A 15,482-nucleotide genomic window follows, 5' to 3' on the forward strand; every position below is an offset into this window, starting at 1 on the left:
CCCTAAACCCTTGGAAAAACACTAAACATTTGGATAAATTCTAAATTATAAATCTTAAACACTAAACTCTAAATCTTAAAAATAAATATTTTTTTTTAAATAATCTTTTTTTAGAACTATTGTTATTTTTATTTATTTAATTTTTTATTTTTTATTTTAAAAGCATAATATAATTTGGCAAGTTATTTTGTTTCCTTAATTAAAAGATATTAGATCTAAAATGACAACTTTCTATTGGTTGGTGAACCCAAGAAAAAGTCTAAGTATAATGTGGTAAAATGTGTGAGTATATACTTTTTAGAACAAATTATGTTTTGTTCAACATTTTAACCACAGAAAAATCTCGAGTTTAGTGTTTATATCAGTGATGTAATCTAATTAGCCTTTCTCATATCTTGTATATGTTGAATTACATTATTTGTAGAATATAGTATATGTATATTCTCAAACGAATTCATTTTATCATGGTTTATATTTATTTATTTTTGTCTAATTCCAAAAGAAGATTATTGAGTCTGCATTTTAATCTTAAATTAACAGGCTTATTAAAGTTAAGAAATTGATGTTCATTTCCTCCTGGCGATGTAACCTCATGATACCCGACCTTTTATTTCAATCATTTCAAACCTTTATAATGGCTTCAACCACAATCAAATATTCAATTTGCTTACTTTATCCTTTTTTTGTTTGCTTACTTTATCTTTGCACAATGCTTCACCTCTAAATTTGGTTTATGATGTAACAGCCTGTTTAATTTATATATCCTTATTTATGTATTTTGTATGGATTATCATAAGACGTCATGTCTTAATATATATGTAAAGTTAGAGATCGAATGGATGATCATATAAAACTAGATCTTGCTCGAAGACGCACAAATCTAGAGCTTACTTCTACAAATATATCCAAATTTAGTTGTAGTTTTATCTATTCCTAAGAATCAGTTTGTATATACATATGATAAAAGTTTACTTTTGAAATTTTTTTATAAACAGATAATTTTAGATAACAATATCGAAATTAGATAATTTTCCATAACTAAGCCTTGAATATGACGGATGGTGTGTTCTTAAAGTTTGATGTCACACAATGTCGAAGTGGGACAAGACATAACAAAATATGTTTTTTTCGATTATAATTGACACACTAGATAAATTTTAAATGATGTATGTTGTGTGTATATGTGTGTGCGTGTGGATTGTTTATTATATGTTCATAGATAAGTGTGTGTGTATGTGTGTGTGTTATATCATGGCTTGGTTAGATTGGCTTGGCTGTACTCTATATAAAGTTTTTCTTAAATATCATCATGACAAGAAACTGGGGACATTTAAACTTTGTGATAATATCTTCTGTAGTTCTGTCAATAACAGTTTCCATAGTTTATAAAAAATAAATAACACAATATTTACTGTTAATTTCCGATATCCATTTTCTTGTCTCAACTATGTGAGAATAAAGATGCGACAAACAGTAATTACAATGTCAACATTCGTAGTGTTTCAGTACTAAACTCTTATCGAATTGACATTTTTAGAAGAAAAAAAACTACAATCATAAATTATTAGACGATGCACTCAAATTTTTGGAAAATGGTAAAAATGAAAACAATTGGACCTTTTTTTTTGTACAGACTCACTTATCCATTATAGTTTTTGCTTTTCAATATCATCAATAAACTTTGTTTCTCTCCCCCAAAAAGAAAATATGTGTGTTTAGTAAAGAAAAAGACATCCATGAAGATCACATATGATCAAAGATCATTATAATCAACAGAATATTTCAAAAATAAAAAAATGCAACTGATGAAGATAAATAAGGAATCAATAAAAACGGGGAATATACCTGACTATTTGGAATCATAAGTGACATAAAGATAAGTTCATATGACTTTTGTGGCTCATCAAAGGGCCATCATCGTCCTCGATAGCCAATATAGTGCTTTCTAGTACAAACCTTCCACTTCCCTTTGTCCAAAGTTTTCCTAGATAACTTATCATCTCTATATGCATATATATATTAATCACATAAATTATTTGGATAATGATTTTGTGAAAATCTATCCTCATCCAAACAATGTTGTCGTTAATCATGTTTCCACAAAGAAATAAAATATTTTTCTCTTCTTCTCGTAAATACTCAAAATTATGGATATGTGATAATAAATGTTTGTTTAGCCAAATAAGCCCAATATGGGTTTATGGGCCTTTTATTTAATGGACCAACAACATCCACACATAATCCGTTTCCCGCCAAATTAGACAGTTTATGTATGCATGGTTACTTTCTGACTTCTGAGATGGATGTTTTGTTAAATGGGCGGGTTGGGTGGAGTTGGGTGTGTCCAAATGGGCTTCATTTTTTTGTTGGATATTTTTGGTCGAAACCCAAATAGAACCATATCCAAATGAGACCATAACCAGATAAGACCATGATTTGATGGGCTGTCCACAGGTCTCGTACGTCCACTTAGTGCAAACAACATAACTTTCAGTTTTAAAGATGTAAGGATTCTTAAGTTTTCAATTTTAAAAATGTCATAAACTTAAACTTCATGTTTCAAAGTTACAAAAAACGCACAAGTACACAACATTAAAAAGTGAAAACACACAAGTTCACAAGTTCACATAACAGAAACAAACACATTGACACAAATTTACGCAAGTCATTTCTTCACTTGGTCACCACCTTCTTCTTCTTTCTTCCACCTTCTTCTTCTTCGTTTTCTTCTTCTTCTTCACATTCACCTTCATTCTCTTCCTCTTTATCTTCAGAATCACCTAGCATATCAACAAGAAGTCCATAACTGATGTTAACAAAACAAGACTCAATACATATCAGACTCGATACAAAAGATGAGATCTAGTCTAAAGTGACTGCTAGTGACAGATCAACTATGACAGCTTACAACGTTGCTCCTAGAAACTGAGATTACGGAAAAAACTTCGAAGACTCAATACATATCAAACAAGTATTTCACATAACATAAACAAGCAAAGAAGACTTACTCATCCGTTCAAACCCACAGAGCCAGTTTCTTATACATATGAGAGCTTGTACATTGGATGGTAGTAGTCGGCTTCTGTACTTGGTAAGGACCCGGTTTCCAACACTAAAATACGACTCTGAAAATACAATTGTAATGGGATACAAAGAACATCACACTCCATACGAGACAACTCCTTAAACCGAGCTTTATTATTTTTCCAATATTCCAAGACATCTAGTTTCGGAAAAGCAAACATATCCATGGCCGTTTCAGCCAAGTACACATCTAAAGATGATTTCTCTTCTCTTGCATTTTGAGTAATGAATGCATAAAAAAACCCCTGCTGTATAAACATTAAAAAAGTGATTAAGAGCAAACCAACTAACCAAGTAGTAAAGTACCAAAACCAGTGACTATAGATTGACTACTTACCCCATAACCAGCTGGTATACTACTCTCCAATGTGGTTTCTGAAGTGGTTGTAGTAGTAGTCCTAGTACTCTTCTTATACACTCCAGACAACTTCTCCATCTTTTTACGAATATGATCCATGTTAGCCTTCCTTGTTGACGGGTTTAGAGTGGTATAACAGTACCCTAAGCACTTGAACTTCAACCTTGGATCCAAAACTGCAACAATTACAAGTATATCACTGTAGTCATCCCAGTACTTGTCGAATTTTTGCCTCATGATCTTCACTATTTCATGTATTGTATCATCTTCTCAAGTCGCATGATGTCTCAGCCAACTCTCTATTTTCTACACTTGCATAAAGTACAAGTTTGCAGTAGGGTAAGAAGAGCCTGAAATCAGGTTTGTCATCTCAGAAAATGGAGACAAAAACTCACTGATGAGTGCTCCTCTTGACCATTCCAAATATGAAGGAAAACACGTGTAGCTTGGCTCAACTTCAGAGAGATTACGCAATGCATCCTTAAACTCAATAGCTCTAGACAACATCAAGAATGTCGAGTTCCACCTCGTTGTCACATCCAAAATAATACCAACATTATTCTTATTCTGAATCCCAACGGTTTCCACACAAGCTTCAAACATCTTTTCCCTGGACTCTGAACCTTTTACAAATTTCACACTGTCCCTAATCTTCTCTAGAGTTTCACCAATCACTGACAAGCCATCTTGAACAATCAGGTTCAAGATGTGTGACGCGCATCTTATATGCAGAAATTCACCATTACATACCAAATCCTTGCGAAGCTGTCTCTTTAGAAACCCTTGCATATTATCATTTGAAGTAGCGTTGTCCATCGTTACAGTAAATACCTTCTTATCTAAGCCCCACTCTTTCAATATCTCCATTAACTTCATAGCAATGCTTGCACCAGTGTGAGGAGGAAACACACAAAATGATACAATCTTCGCGTGTAGCTTCCAGTTTGCGTTAAGATAGTGAGCTGTCAGACACAAATAACCCTCTACCGTGATTGCTCTCCAAAGATCAGTAGTGAAGCTGATCCTACGAGGAACTTCAATTCTTGAATTCACATAAGCAAGAGCATCTCTCACTTTATATACTCGATAAATGTGCAAGGCAGATTATGCTCTACTATAGCAATAGCCATCATTTCACAGAAGACCATCATATTCAGCTTCCTATTACTACCAGGTGTACATCCAGGAGTCTTTGAACACCGTTTCGAATGCCTAAGCATAGTACTAGTTCCATTCCTACCTAGATCTAAGTTGTAGAGATGATTGCAATGATTGCACTTAACGTTATGACTACCATCAGGCAACTTATCTCCTATAATAGTAAAGTTCTTCCAACATATCGAGTGCCTACGTTTGTTACCTCTAGTCTGAGCAGCACTCGTTACATAATCAACTTGTGCATTCTGCTCATCTTCATTCTCAGCCATCATGTCTTCAATACTCAAATAGTCATCATCGTTCAGGTTCAATGTATCTGCATTCATCTACATGAACAAAAGAGAAAACATCAGTTATACATGTTGAGAACATACGACACAAAAAGACAAAGACATACTCATAGTAACAAACAAGAGAGACCATTAAAATATGAAATCAACAGTTCAGAACAACCATGAAACAACCATTAATTATCTGACACTGACTTGTCTTCTGACAACAACAGTACATAGTAAGCAACCTTGCATAACTATTCACTATATCAGTAGCAAAGAGTGCACTAATGGGTCATCAATCATCATACACAAACAATTCTTATAGTCTATGATGAGCATACGCATACGTGTAAGTTCTACTTAAGCAAACAAACGTGTGTATGTAGTTATTTCAACATCCATACTAAATGTCAAAGCATATTCTTATTTTCAAACTATATCAGTAGCAAAGAGTACCAAAACCACTTATACGATTGATCACAAAACACAAATGGGTCAGATTCACGAGAAGATCAAAGATATCTTCAGACTATCTTCAGAGTGAAAATGGGTCATCACATCATATAACACAACAACAAACAACAACAGATAACATACAAAATCAAATAGATCTCATGACGAACATACCTTATTCGTGACTTAATCGATCCCTCGTGAGTAGTGAGTTTTGACTTTGGATTGAGCTCTCGTGATTCAATAACCGAGAGTGCACAGATCCATCTAACACATAAGATATGAATCAGAAGCTAATATTGAAAAACCATAACACAAATCACAGATAAAAAATTTGACGAAATCAAACCATCAGAGAAGACGAAATCAAACTTTCATCGGAGCCTCCAAATCGAAGAAGGCAAAAAAGAATCGAAAACGGCGAAGAAGAAATCGAAGAATCGATGAAACCAAAAAAATGGTATGTTTCCCCCAATTTTCTAAACCCTAGATATTAAACTTTATTGGGCCGACCATTGTCCAAGTGGTTAAGCCCAATGTTGCCCATGGAGGTAATTGGGTTCGTCCATCTGGACAAAATTTATTTATGATTCAATATGGGCCTATCTATTTCGGGCCATATCTATTTGGACACGGACCACCCATTAATAGCCCGCCCATTTGACATTACTAACTGTAGGCCAGAAGTTACCTCTTTGGTTAGTACAACCTTGGGTTGTTTTTTTTTTTTTTTTAAAGGGCATTCAATTTAAAAGCAAAAGGTTACAAGGTAAGACATAGAGCCTTATGTGAAATAAAGTTTACATGAACATTTTCATGATCTTTGTTAAAACCTCTAGCCTACAATAGAACTTAGGCAGCATTTTAAAACAACCAAGCAGTGATATGGTCGACTGAGTAGCTAGTGAGAAGAACCTCTTCCACAACGACCATGCTTTCTTCTCCCTTGAACTTTCGTCCATTCCAATCATTGGTATTTGATTAGAGGTTTAGTCACTCTCCACCAATGGCGAATCTAGAAATTATTTTGATATGAACACAAAATTTATTAACAAAGTATTGTATATACATATGGGGCATTCACTAAATTTTATTTTAAAAATACATTGATATTTTAAAAGTTGTGGTGGGCAATTGATCCACTCTTTGCCCATGTACCTTCACCCCTGCTCTCCACCCTTTGTCAAACTGAGAGAGCTCATCGGCTCATTCCCAGTTTCATCAACATCATTTAGCACGGTGAAACGAGTATGACTTTCGAATAGACCAGCTTGTGATGTATAGGTTAAAAGATCAACTGCTGAAGACTGTATGTCCTCAGTGTTTGATAATACTTGATGGAACAAATTCCATAATGCGTACTTGGTTGGGAGTAGGCTCAAACTCTACTAGCAAGGAAACATTTTCCAAAGAGTCTGATAGATGAGAGGGAGATAGAGTTGTGTACGTTACCGCATAATTATCTTAGAACTCTGCATAAGATACTTGGAAATAGAGTACCTTTGGTGAAGCATTTTTTTTGAATGAGATAGTGCACATGGCAACACTTTTCCAGTCTCCGTTCCTTCAGATTTAGAAGCAATGTCATGACCATAACGTTGTTGATTTGATTCCCTAAACCAGAAGCATTATTTTTATTAATCAACTCGTCCATTCCAATATCTTGTTGTACACCAGATTGCTTGCTCCATGAGTTCCTTTTGATGTGTAGCTGCTGAATAGGAAGCTTCCTTTTTCTTCTTGCTGAATGATATTGTCAATATCGACCACAGGTACATCATCATTAAGACCTTCTGATGTTGCATGAAAGCTTGTACTCTTTGATTGTTACTTTGCAGTTTTATATCATAATGCTGAGAGAGTGTTGGAGACATTGTACTAGAAGGAAGCAGACATCCATGCGTAAAAGGTCAAGATTTTAAAAGGAGCTACTGATAGAAAACTGATAATAATCGACGAACTGGGGGAGGGGGGGGGGGGGGGAATTTGGTAGTTTAATTGCACTTTATCTTCCTTTATTTGGATTTTGAGTGAATATGCTTTATAATGTTGTTAACATTATCTTGGTGACTATATCAGGTTTAGAATGGGCAATATGTGAGCATCTGGTTCAAGTAAAGAAAGCTCCTACTCTGTTTGCTACTCACTTCCATGAACTTACTGCCTTGGCTCAAGCAAACTCTTCAGTTCGCAGGTAACACCGTTGGTATAGAAATCTATTATGTCAGCACGCAAAATAAATACTGAACAGAATCGAGATATCTAGATCAGTGTTCTGAGACAAAGTAGTATTCTAGTGGTATCAAAAGATTTTGAATTAGAATACAGTTGCCACGAGGGGTTAGGAAGATGTGTTTATATCATCTCTTTGATCTTGAATTCATACGAGCAGAGAGAACGTTGTACAAAAGCTTCTTTCGATTCCATTTTCACAATGTAGGGACCCGAAGAAGCTTCCTTTTCACCTGATTTTCTGTAAAACCAGTGAGATCCCATTAAGAGAATAATGCAACGAAGAATGATGCAGTTGTTTTTCTTGGGAAGGATCACTCACTTTGTTTTTAACCAGACGTGTTTCCCACTCTGAAAGTAATTTGGAATAGGCGGTAGCAAGTAATGGCCATAACTTAATTTGGATATTCATTACATCAATAATAGTTTGCAGAAGCTCTTGAAGGCGTAGTCGCTATAGGCAACTCGTTCTCTGGATTCACCCATAAGCACCTTTATCGATTAAGCGGTATCATGAATAAACGTATGTCTCCTCCTTAAACATACAGAGATTTTGAAAAAGAGATTTAACCTTCATCACTGATGTAGCAGAAGAAGATATTGATCGAAGATTGTAACTGCAATTAATGACAAAGGAAAAGCTTTTAAAACTGCTTCTTAAAAACAAGAGATTGTTCAAAAACTGCAAGAACACGTACCCGCCCTCGAGAATAACTAGCATCTTCCCGCCGCACAGATCACCTAGCATCTGTGTCATTCGAGAATAACCAGCTGGAGTTACCTGTAAGTAAAGACTAAAATTGATTTCTTAAAACAAAGACTGAACAAAATATCCACTGATGAAGTGCACAAGACAATACTGACTCCAGAAGTTATCACTAACAGTCTTAGAATGTAAAACTTACATCACAGCATCCTAGTGAGTCTCCTCTACCCGCATCAAATCCCGCTGATACGATGACAAAATCAGACTAAATACAGAAGATTGGTTCACTTCCTGAGCATATTAGTCATTAACTGCGCCAAAGACTAGTTTGTGGAAACCAAACTATCTAAAAAGACTAGAGTTCAAACTTCAAACAAACTCGTCAGGGAAAAGCAGAACACGACTATGTAATGTACCTATGCGAATAACTACATGCTGAAAGGCATAGATATAGACATTATCACCAACTCCACCACAACTCCATGGAACATTTACACAGTATCCCTCACCACCATTTGTCCCAACCTGCAATTACGTAATAAAAATTAGAAACTTTCACCTCAATAGATGAAAAGATAAAAAGCACAATCTAACACCATGTAATTCAAACTCGACAAGAATCTAGTAGATATGGATTTATTGTGGCAACTAAGTCTGCTAAGGTACCTCATCAGCAGCTCCGGTACCTGGATAGAAGTTTCCACCTTCATGTCTGTGCAAAGAAATGTACAATTGTTTCCCAGTAATTAGTGTATAAAAAAATCAATTCAAATCATTCATGCAAGTTGCAGCCTGAAATCTGAACTGAATCTTACGCTCCATGAGAAGACATCCATCTAGTTGGGCAAGCTTACAGATTTGTTTTGCTCGAATATCTCATGAGTTCCATTTCCATGATGGACATCCTGCAACAATGGAGAAGCTATTCATAATTTGCCTAAACACATGATGCGGAGAACATGCATTAAGAAGCTTATCAGCGGCTTTACCCAGTCCACAATCAACAGCTGTTGAGCTGGCTGCAGATGAGTTTCATAAGATTAAGATCAAGGTAAAAAAAAAAGTGAGCATGCTTACAGTGGCTGAGGCATGTTAAAAACAAGTTATCCCTACCTCCACAATTCTCTTTGAAAAACGGAGATGTAAAACATCAATGCCTCAGGATGCCAGATTCCTGCATAAAGAAATCAACTTTAGTTACTGATGCATAGCCAATGGGTATTGTACTGAAACATGAAAAAGTAGACAAAAAAAGTACATAGCAATGGAGCATATCACCAAGGTTGGCCATAGTGCAATTGACACAGCACCACTTCACAAACTCACATGAACCCCAAAAACACTCTGGCGGACAATACATGAAGAGGACATCCCTATAATACTTATGGTGGCGCAACGGAGTAGAAGAGAGAGACGACGACGAAAATGTGATCTAAGATTATTTAGGCTGAATAGCTATTGTCCACTTAGTAAACTAAGCGATGAAGATCCAATAAGAAAAGGCCCAAAGCCCATTACCGAATAACAAGGCAACTACCGCTAAATCGTATTTTTTACATTTTTTCAGCCGATTTGACATAGACACCAATCTGGAGAGGCAAACAGGTGGTACAAAATCAACATAAAACATATTAAAAGTAGAAAGTGAAATACCATGTGCAAGTTTATCGTCATTAAAAATAGAACTTGAAATAATGGTAAACTGTAAAATTAGGGAAGAAGTGAAGAACTCATTAATCATTAAAAAAAAATCATTAAAATTCCTTTAAATTAAATGTGAGAGTTGATAATTCTATCAGTTTAGACACCATTTGTCATCAGTTTGTTACAAATACCACTTTCGGAAACAATTTTCATGGACGCTATCACTACTAGCTTATGCACATTCGGTTTGTGAGAAATTTAGCAGTTGAAAATTTGAAAGAAAAAAAAGTCAAAAACATTTTTTTTTAACCTTTGATTTAGTCAAAAACATTTCTGCAGCTTTCTTTTTGTAATTGCTCTTGCGCACAGTGTAACGTCAATCTTAAGAGAATAATGCAGACGGTTTTTCCAGTTTCTTAGTTCTCTTTTTTCTTCATGCATCGATAAGATTTGATGCTTATGTTTCTGATACATCATTCAGATTTGTAGCTGATCTTTCGTTTCTATATAATCATTAATCGTTGAATCTCACTTTCTCATGTTTTTGATAATACTCTCTAATTAGATAGGTATATATAATATATTTATAGATATATGAGAAACTTTGACATGGATTTCTAATTGATTTGTAGCTGCTCTATAGGTTTCTTTGGTTCTAGATGGATCTTGTTTCTTATATGTATAATTAACAACAATAATATTGACACACTCGCATGACCGGTTTCTAGCTATAGATAAGTAAAATATTAGTATTACCTCTAAAAATTTATGAAGTAATGTAAATAGACTTTTAAATTGTTAAAAATAAAAATTTAATAAGTAATGTACGTAGAGCTTTTAAATTGTTAAAAATAAAATATATATTTTTTGTGAAATTGTCTATAGAACAACTGGCTCTTAGCAACTCCATAAAATGAGAGAACACCGAAAGAGGTAATATGCAAACTTTTACAAAGAAGAGAAAGGTAAAGATGTAAATATATGAGCTCTCTCTCCTTTTCATACCTCTGTCATTATCTGCATACACTGATACACATATGACATATATGTACTACGTACTGTGGTCTGTGGGTGATAATTAATGATCATTATGATCATATCACTCGTGTGAACAAAGAAGCATAGTAATACATTTTCCAATAATGTAGAACTTTCCTTTCTTCTTGTTCCGAACCTTCCCAACTCCTTTTGGTGAAGAACACTTCTTCTTCTCCCATTTCTTCACTGCCTCCTCCTTCGACTTCTCCCTCATTCTTTGTTGTGTTTCCATATAACACGTTTTAATTTGTTATTATATGGTTAATGGTTTAATTGATGCTTGTGTGATGTTTAATGGGTATTTTAAAAGGAAGTGAAGATTCGTTATTTATAGTGGAGTGAGAGCTAGAGAAAGAGATGATGAGAAAGTATTCCCCACCAGGCCACCACTACTTCGGGACCCTTCAATGAAACACCCCAAAAACAAAGACCACTTGTGGAGTGTGACCGACTAGCTTCCCATCGTAGTTGAAAATATTTGATGTAATGTTTCCATGTCTCCTTTTAGTTCAAAGATTCATCAAGAAAGTATACTATAATTTCCAAAAGAAACGTACCCACTCTGCTGACTCCAGCTATTATGAAACTTGGCTTTTAACCTCTGCAAGTAATCTAATAATTTAATTCACGGCGAACTAAGGTAAAGTAAGTCTTCCTTGCAAATGTGGACAGCTCACTTTGAGTCAATCACCTGGGACCTCTCAAAGCAAATTGCTGGTAATCATACACTTCTCATCTTTAAACTATCGTACTAGACGCCACTAAAGAATTAATAGAAAAGTAGTAATGTAGAATATATATATACAGTATAGACTACTTTCTTTCCACGAGTTTTTTGGCCGTGCAGTATTACTGTACGTATAACCTATGTGGATAGGCTATGTATATTATATCTTTTTCCAGAACTATGTATATTGTATACATTGTTATTGGGTTATTAATTTTTGTGGCGTTATGCAAGAATATTAACTTGAGAATAGCCGACGGTCACATTTCTATTTCACGTTTCTTACTATCTTGGGTGTGATTGGTAACTGGACGTAGGTGCTGTCCACGTCCCAATTTATTTTTACAGCATTAAATTCACATCAATCAAGTTTTAAAACAAATTTCAAAATCACAACTCTTGAAACAATCTACAACTGTACAAGTGCTCTGTGGAACCAAAAATACAGAGTAATTTTTTGGAGTTTTTCATAAAATTCTACAGCAATAAAATCTAAAGCCACAAACAAAAAGTCTAGTGCAAATCTACTAGACTGAAACGCGAACTATTTGTTAAATGTTCATATACGGCAACTAGTTTATATGATTGTATAGTGACTAAAATGTTTACAACTACCATACCGCTTAGTCTAGACAAACATGTTATGTAATCATGATTGTGCTTTTATTTTTCATATGAAGCATTTGGTGATTCTATCTTGTGTTTTAAAATTAAGATGTTGGTGATTCTTTTTAAACGCGTACGTTTTAGCTGAACCCACTGATGGAAGCTAGAGGAGAAATGAGAGATTTGAAAAAGATTTATTAATTCTTACAAGACGACAAAACAGAAAAGAATGTTGAATATTGACTTGTCAAATTGCATAGCCTCACGATTTTCTAAAATTAGAAACGAGGACGATCACACAAAATACTGTTTTCTGATTGTGTAATCTACCCGTTAGTACTTTAACTTGTCACAAATTTGGGAGAGTTATACCTATAATAAATGATTTTGTGTCTAGTAACACCACGGAAAGATTTCTTTTCTTTTACAACAAGAACTTACTTTTTTACCAAAAAAACAAGAACTTACTTTGAAGATTCGGATAGTCAAATCGTTGGTACGTAACATATACCATATTTAAATATATATATATATTCCAAATATTATGTGTAAGCTTGTTTGTTATATTATTCTTTGTCTTTTGGTATATGTTGAATTTAGTTGAATTGAAAAATTAGTAAAAACTTTTTAAATCATTGATATTTTTTATATGTCCTATCAGATGATCTTATCAATACTGGAAGAAATTAGTTATCACATTGATTGACTCAAGTTTAAAAAACTTTCCGATTAATTAATGATAATAAATAGCCGAATTGTCAGTTATCGGAATGTTATTTTTAAACACAAGCTCAAATTTCCTATATGATTGTGATTTTATGTCAAGAGTATTTGGACCTGAAAAAAAGTGTTGTAACACATTCTCTGGTCTTGCCTACGCGGTGAAAAAAAAATATTGTTTCAGTTTTAATGTTGAATAATGAAAATTTTAATCTAACAGAGAATAATCCAAAACGAGTTTTACATCTATTGGGATTATGAATTCAGATTTCTAAGTTTTGTTCAACTAAAAAACTTCAAAAGAGTCAAAATTAGTGGTTTCATTCTCCAGAAAAAGTGGAAAATCACATGGGAGAATTTTATATATTTCCAACCGTAGGAAGTGGAATGTCTAATCCATCACATCTTTTTCATCTTCAATGAGAATGTAGTAAACAAACTTGCTTAGGATCCTATATTAATACACTAAAGGGCAATGTGTAGGGGATGCACCGTGCACGTGAAGTCCATGCAGACAAGACATACCTTATCTGTTGTGTTGGCTGTTGCACTCAAAATTTTTATTTTCATTTGAAATTAGTATTAAAAACAACTTTAATTGTGAGGCTGAGGGGCTTTTTCCTATCTATTTGTTTTTTCTTGCCATACTGGCTTTATAGAAACCCATTTATGTCACGTTTTCGTATTTTTACGGTAACACGGTATATCAAGCATAGGAAGTGAAATGTCTAATCCATCACATGCTAGCAAATGTTATATATGAAAATAACGGTAGCAATGCTATAAAAGACAGACTTGTTAGAGGATTCATCGTGGAGAATAGCAGAAAAAAGTCACAGAAGATTATAGTTGGACGGAATAAGATATCAATATATCATACGATTCACTTCAGTTAATGAATTTATTCTTTAGGAAACCTCTAAATCCCATATATAAAATAGGAGAATTTGCTCAAAAAAATAAATAAATAGAAGAGCATTCTGTTTCATATCATATGGTATACAGGAGAGAAAGTAGAAATCAACAATCTCTTTTGAACATTTGGTCGAACACTTTTAAAGCATGTTCACACGCAAATCAGTAAAAACTAAAGGGAATCTTCACTGATCAGACCGAGATTCTCATGATCTTCTTGTCTCTTCTTCATTTCTTTCTCGTATTGCCTTAACGCTTCTTCCATCTTCATCTGCGTTAAAACTCAAATGTAAAGGAACAACCACCTTACTCTAAAGCCGAGGACAAGCTTTCTTAGAGACTAAAAGGTAGAAACTGACCTTGTACCTAACTTCGATGCGATGCATTACATAGAAACCGATTGTCCCCCCGACAAGTGTTCCAGCTATGATCCGTGCGTAACCCCATGTCAGCGAGCTCAACGCCATTTCCTCGCTTTCTTCTTCTCCTTCCTTAGAATTATATTTCACCCAGCTATCAATCTTGAAGCTCTTTAGATCTCATTTTCATTTTGGTGTCTCAAACCGAGCTCATAACCGTTTCGGTTTAGATTCAGGATCAGAATAACCGGAGAAGATGAAAGATGATTCTGGTTATTTTATAATCAGTTATTGACGAGGAGCCGGCTTGATTTCGTAGCATGATCCGGTACTTTGGTAGTTTGTTCTTAGAGCATCTCCAAATCCAAGAAGACTCTCTAGCTACAAGAAAACAACGGTATTCTGACGGATATTCCGACGGAAAATGAAATCCTCGGAATATCCCGAGGAATTTCCGAGGATATTCCGAGTAAACACAAAATTTGGTTTCTTCGGAATTTCCTCGGATATACCGACGGAATTCCGAGGAAACATTAATCCGTCGGAATATTCTTATGGAATACCGAGGAAAAATGTATTCCTCGAAAAAAACCGATGAATTCCGACGATATATTATAGCCGTTAGAGAGCCGTTGGGGGATTTTAAAAATTCCGAGGAAATTCCGACGAACTAGCTGTTTCCGTAGGAATTCCGTCAGAATTTCCTCGGGCTGTCGGCAGGATTTCAACTATAAATACAAGCACCCCTCTTCCTCTTCATTCACTCCATATCTTCATCCTCCCTCTTACTCTCTTTACACACGAATTTGATTCTTAAAAAAACATGTCTTCTTCAAATTATTTTCGTTCTTGGATCGATCGACCTCATTTGGATCCGAACACGAGATTGCTTACGGAAGAATACCAACGAGGTATAACCGAATTCATGGGGTTAGTTCACCGACAACCGGAAGCAAAAACAGGTATGTTAAGATGTCCTTGCTCTAATTGTAAAAATAGAAAGGTTATTAAAGAGTGGGATGTTTGGACTCATCTATATTTGAGTGGGTTTACACGAAGTTACAAAATTTGGTATCATCATGGGGAAACTGATTATGAACATGGTAGTACTAGCGAACCTCAGCCAGCGGTTAGATTAGAAGAACCAATTAGAACGGATGTAGATTATGGTGTAGGTACTGAGCAGATGATAAATGATCATTTTAGA

General features: G+C 34.8%; 2 protein-coding genes and 1 long non-coding RNA gene across 3 annotated transcripts; all 3 read right to left on the bottom strand.

Annotated features, from left to right (window-relative positions):
• Positions 1-3,038: 3,038 nt before the first annotated feature.
• Positions 3,039-4,926, bottom strand: LOC106338438 (zinc finger BED domain-containing protein RICESLEEPER 2-like). Its single transcript, XM_013777414.1, has 4 exons — positions 4,526-4,926; positions 3,838-4,484; positions 3,422-3,618; positions 3,039-3,329 (listed from the first exon to the last, which is right to left on the bottom strand). Exons 1-4 carry the CDS (start codon positions 4,924-4,926, stop codon positions 3,039-3,041), a joined length of 1,536 nt encoding a protein of 511 aa, XP_013632868.1.
• Positions 4,927-8,015: 3,089 nt separating this feature from the next.
• LOC106303357 lies at positions 8,016-8,299 on the bottom strand. Its single transcript, XR_001262485.1, has 3 exons — positions 8,259-8,299; positions 8,132-8,177; positions 8,016-8,052 (listed from the first exon to the last, which is right to left on the bottom strand). It is a non-coding gene; the product is annotated as an uncharacterized LOC106303357 (long non-coding RNA).
• A 5,767-nt stretch (positions 8,300-14,066) lies between these two features.
• LOC106303363 lies at positions 14,067-14,484 on the bottom strand. The gene is made up of 2 exons (XM_013739652.1): positions 14,276-14,484; positions 14,067-14,187 (listed from the first exon to the last, which is right to left on the bottom strand). The coding sequence occupies exons 1-2, from the start codon at positions 14,381-14,383 to the stop codon at positions 14,089-14,091; spliced, it is 207 nt and encodes a 68-aa protein (XP_013595106.1). The 5' UTR covers positions 14,384-14,484; the 3' UTR covers positions 14,067-14,088.
• Between the last annotated feature and the right edge of the window lie 998 nt (positions 14,485-15,482).

The sequence above is a fragment of the Brassica oleracea genome, chromosome C1, assembly GCF_000695525.1.
Source record: "Brassica oleracea var. oleracea cultivar TO1000 chromosome C1, BOL, whole genome shotgun sequence".
Classification (NCBI taxonomy): Eukaryota; Viridiplantae; Streptophyta; class Magnoliopsida; order Brassicales; family Brassicaceae; genus Brassica; species Brassica oleracea.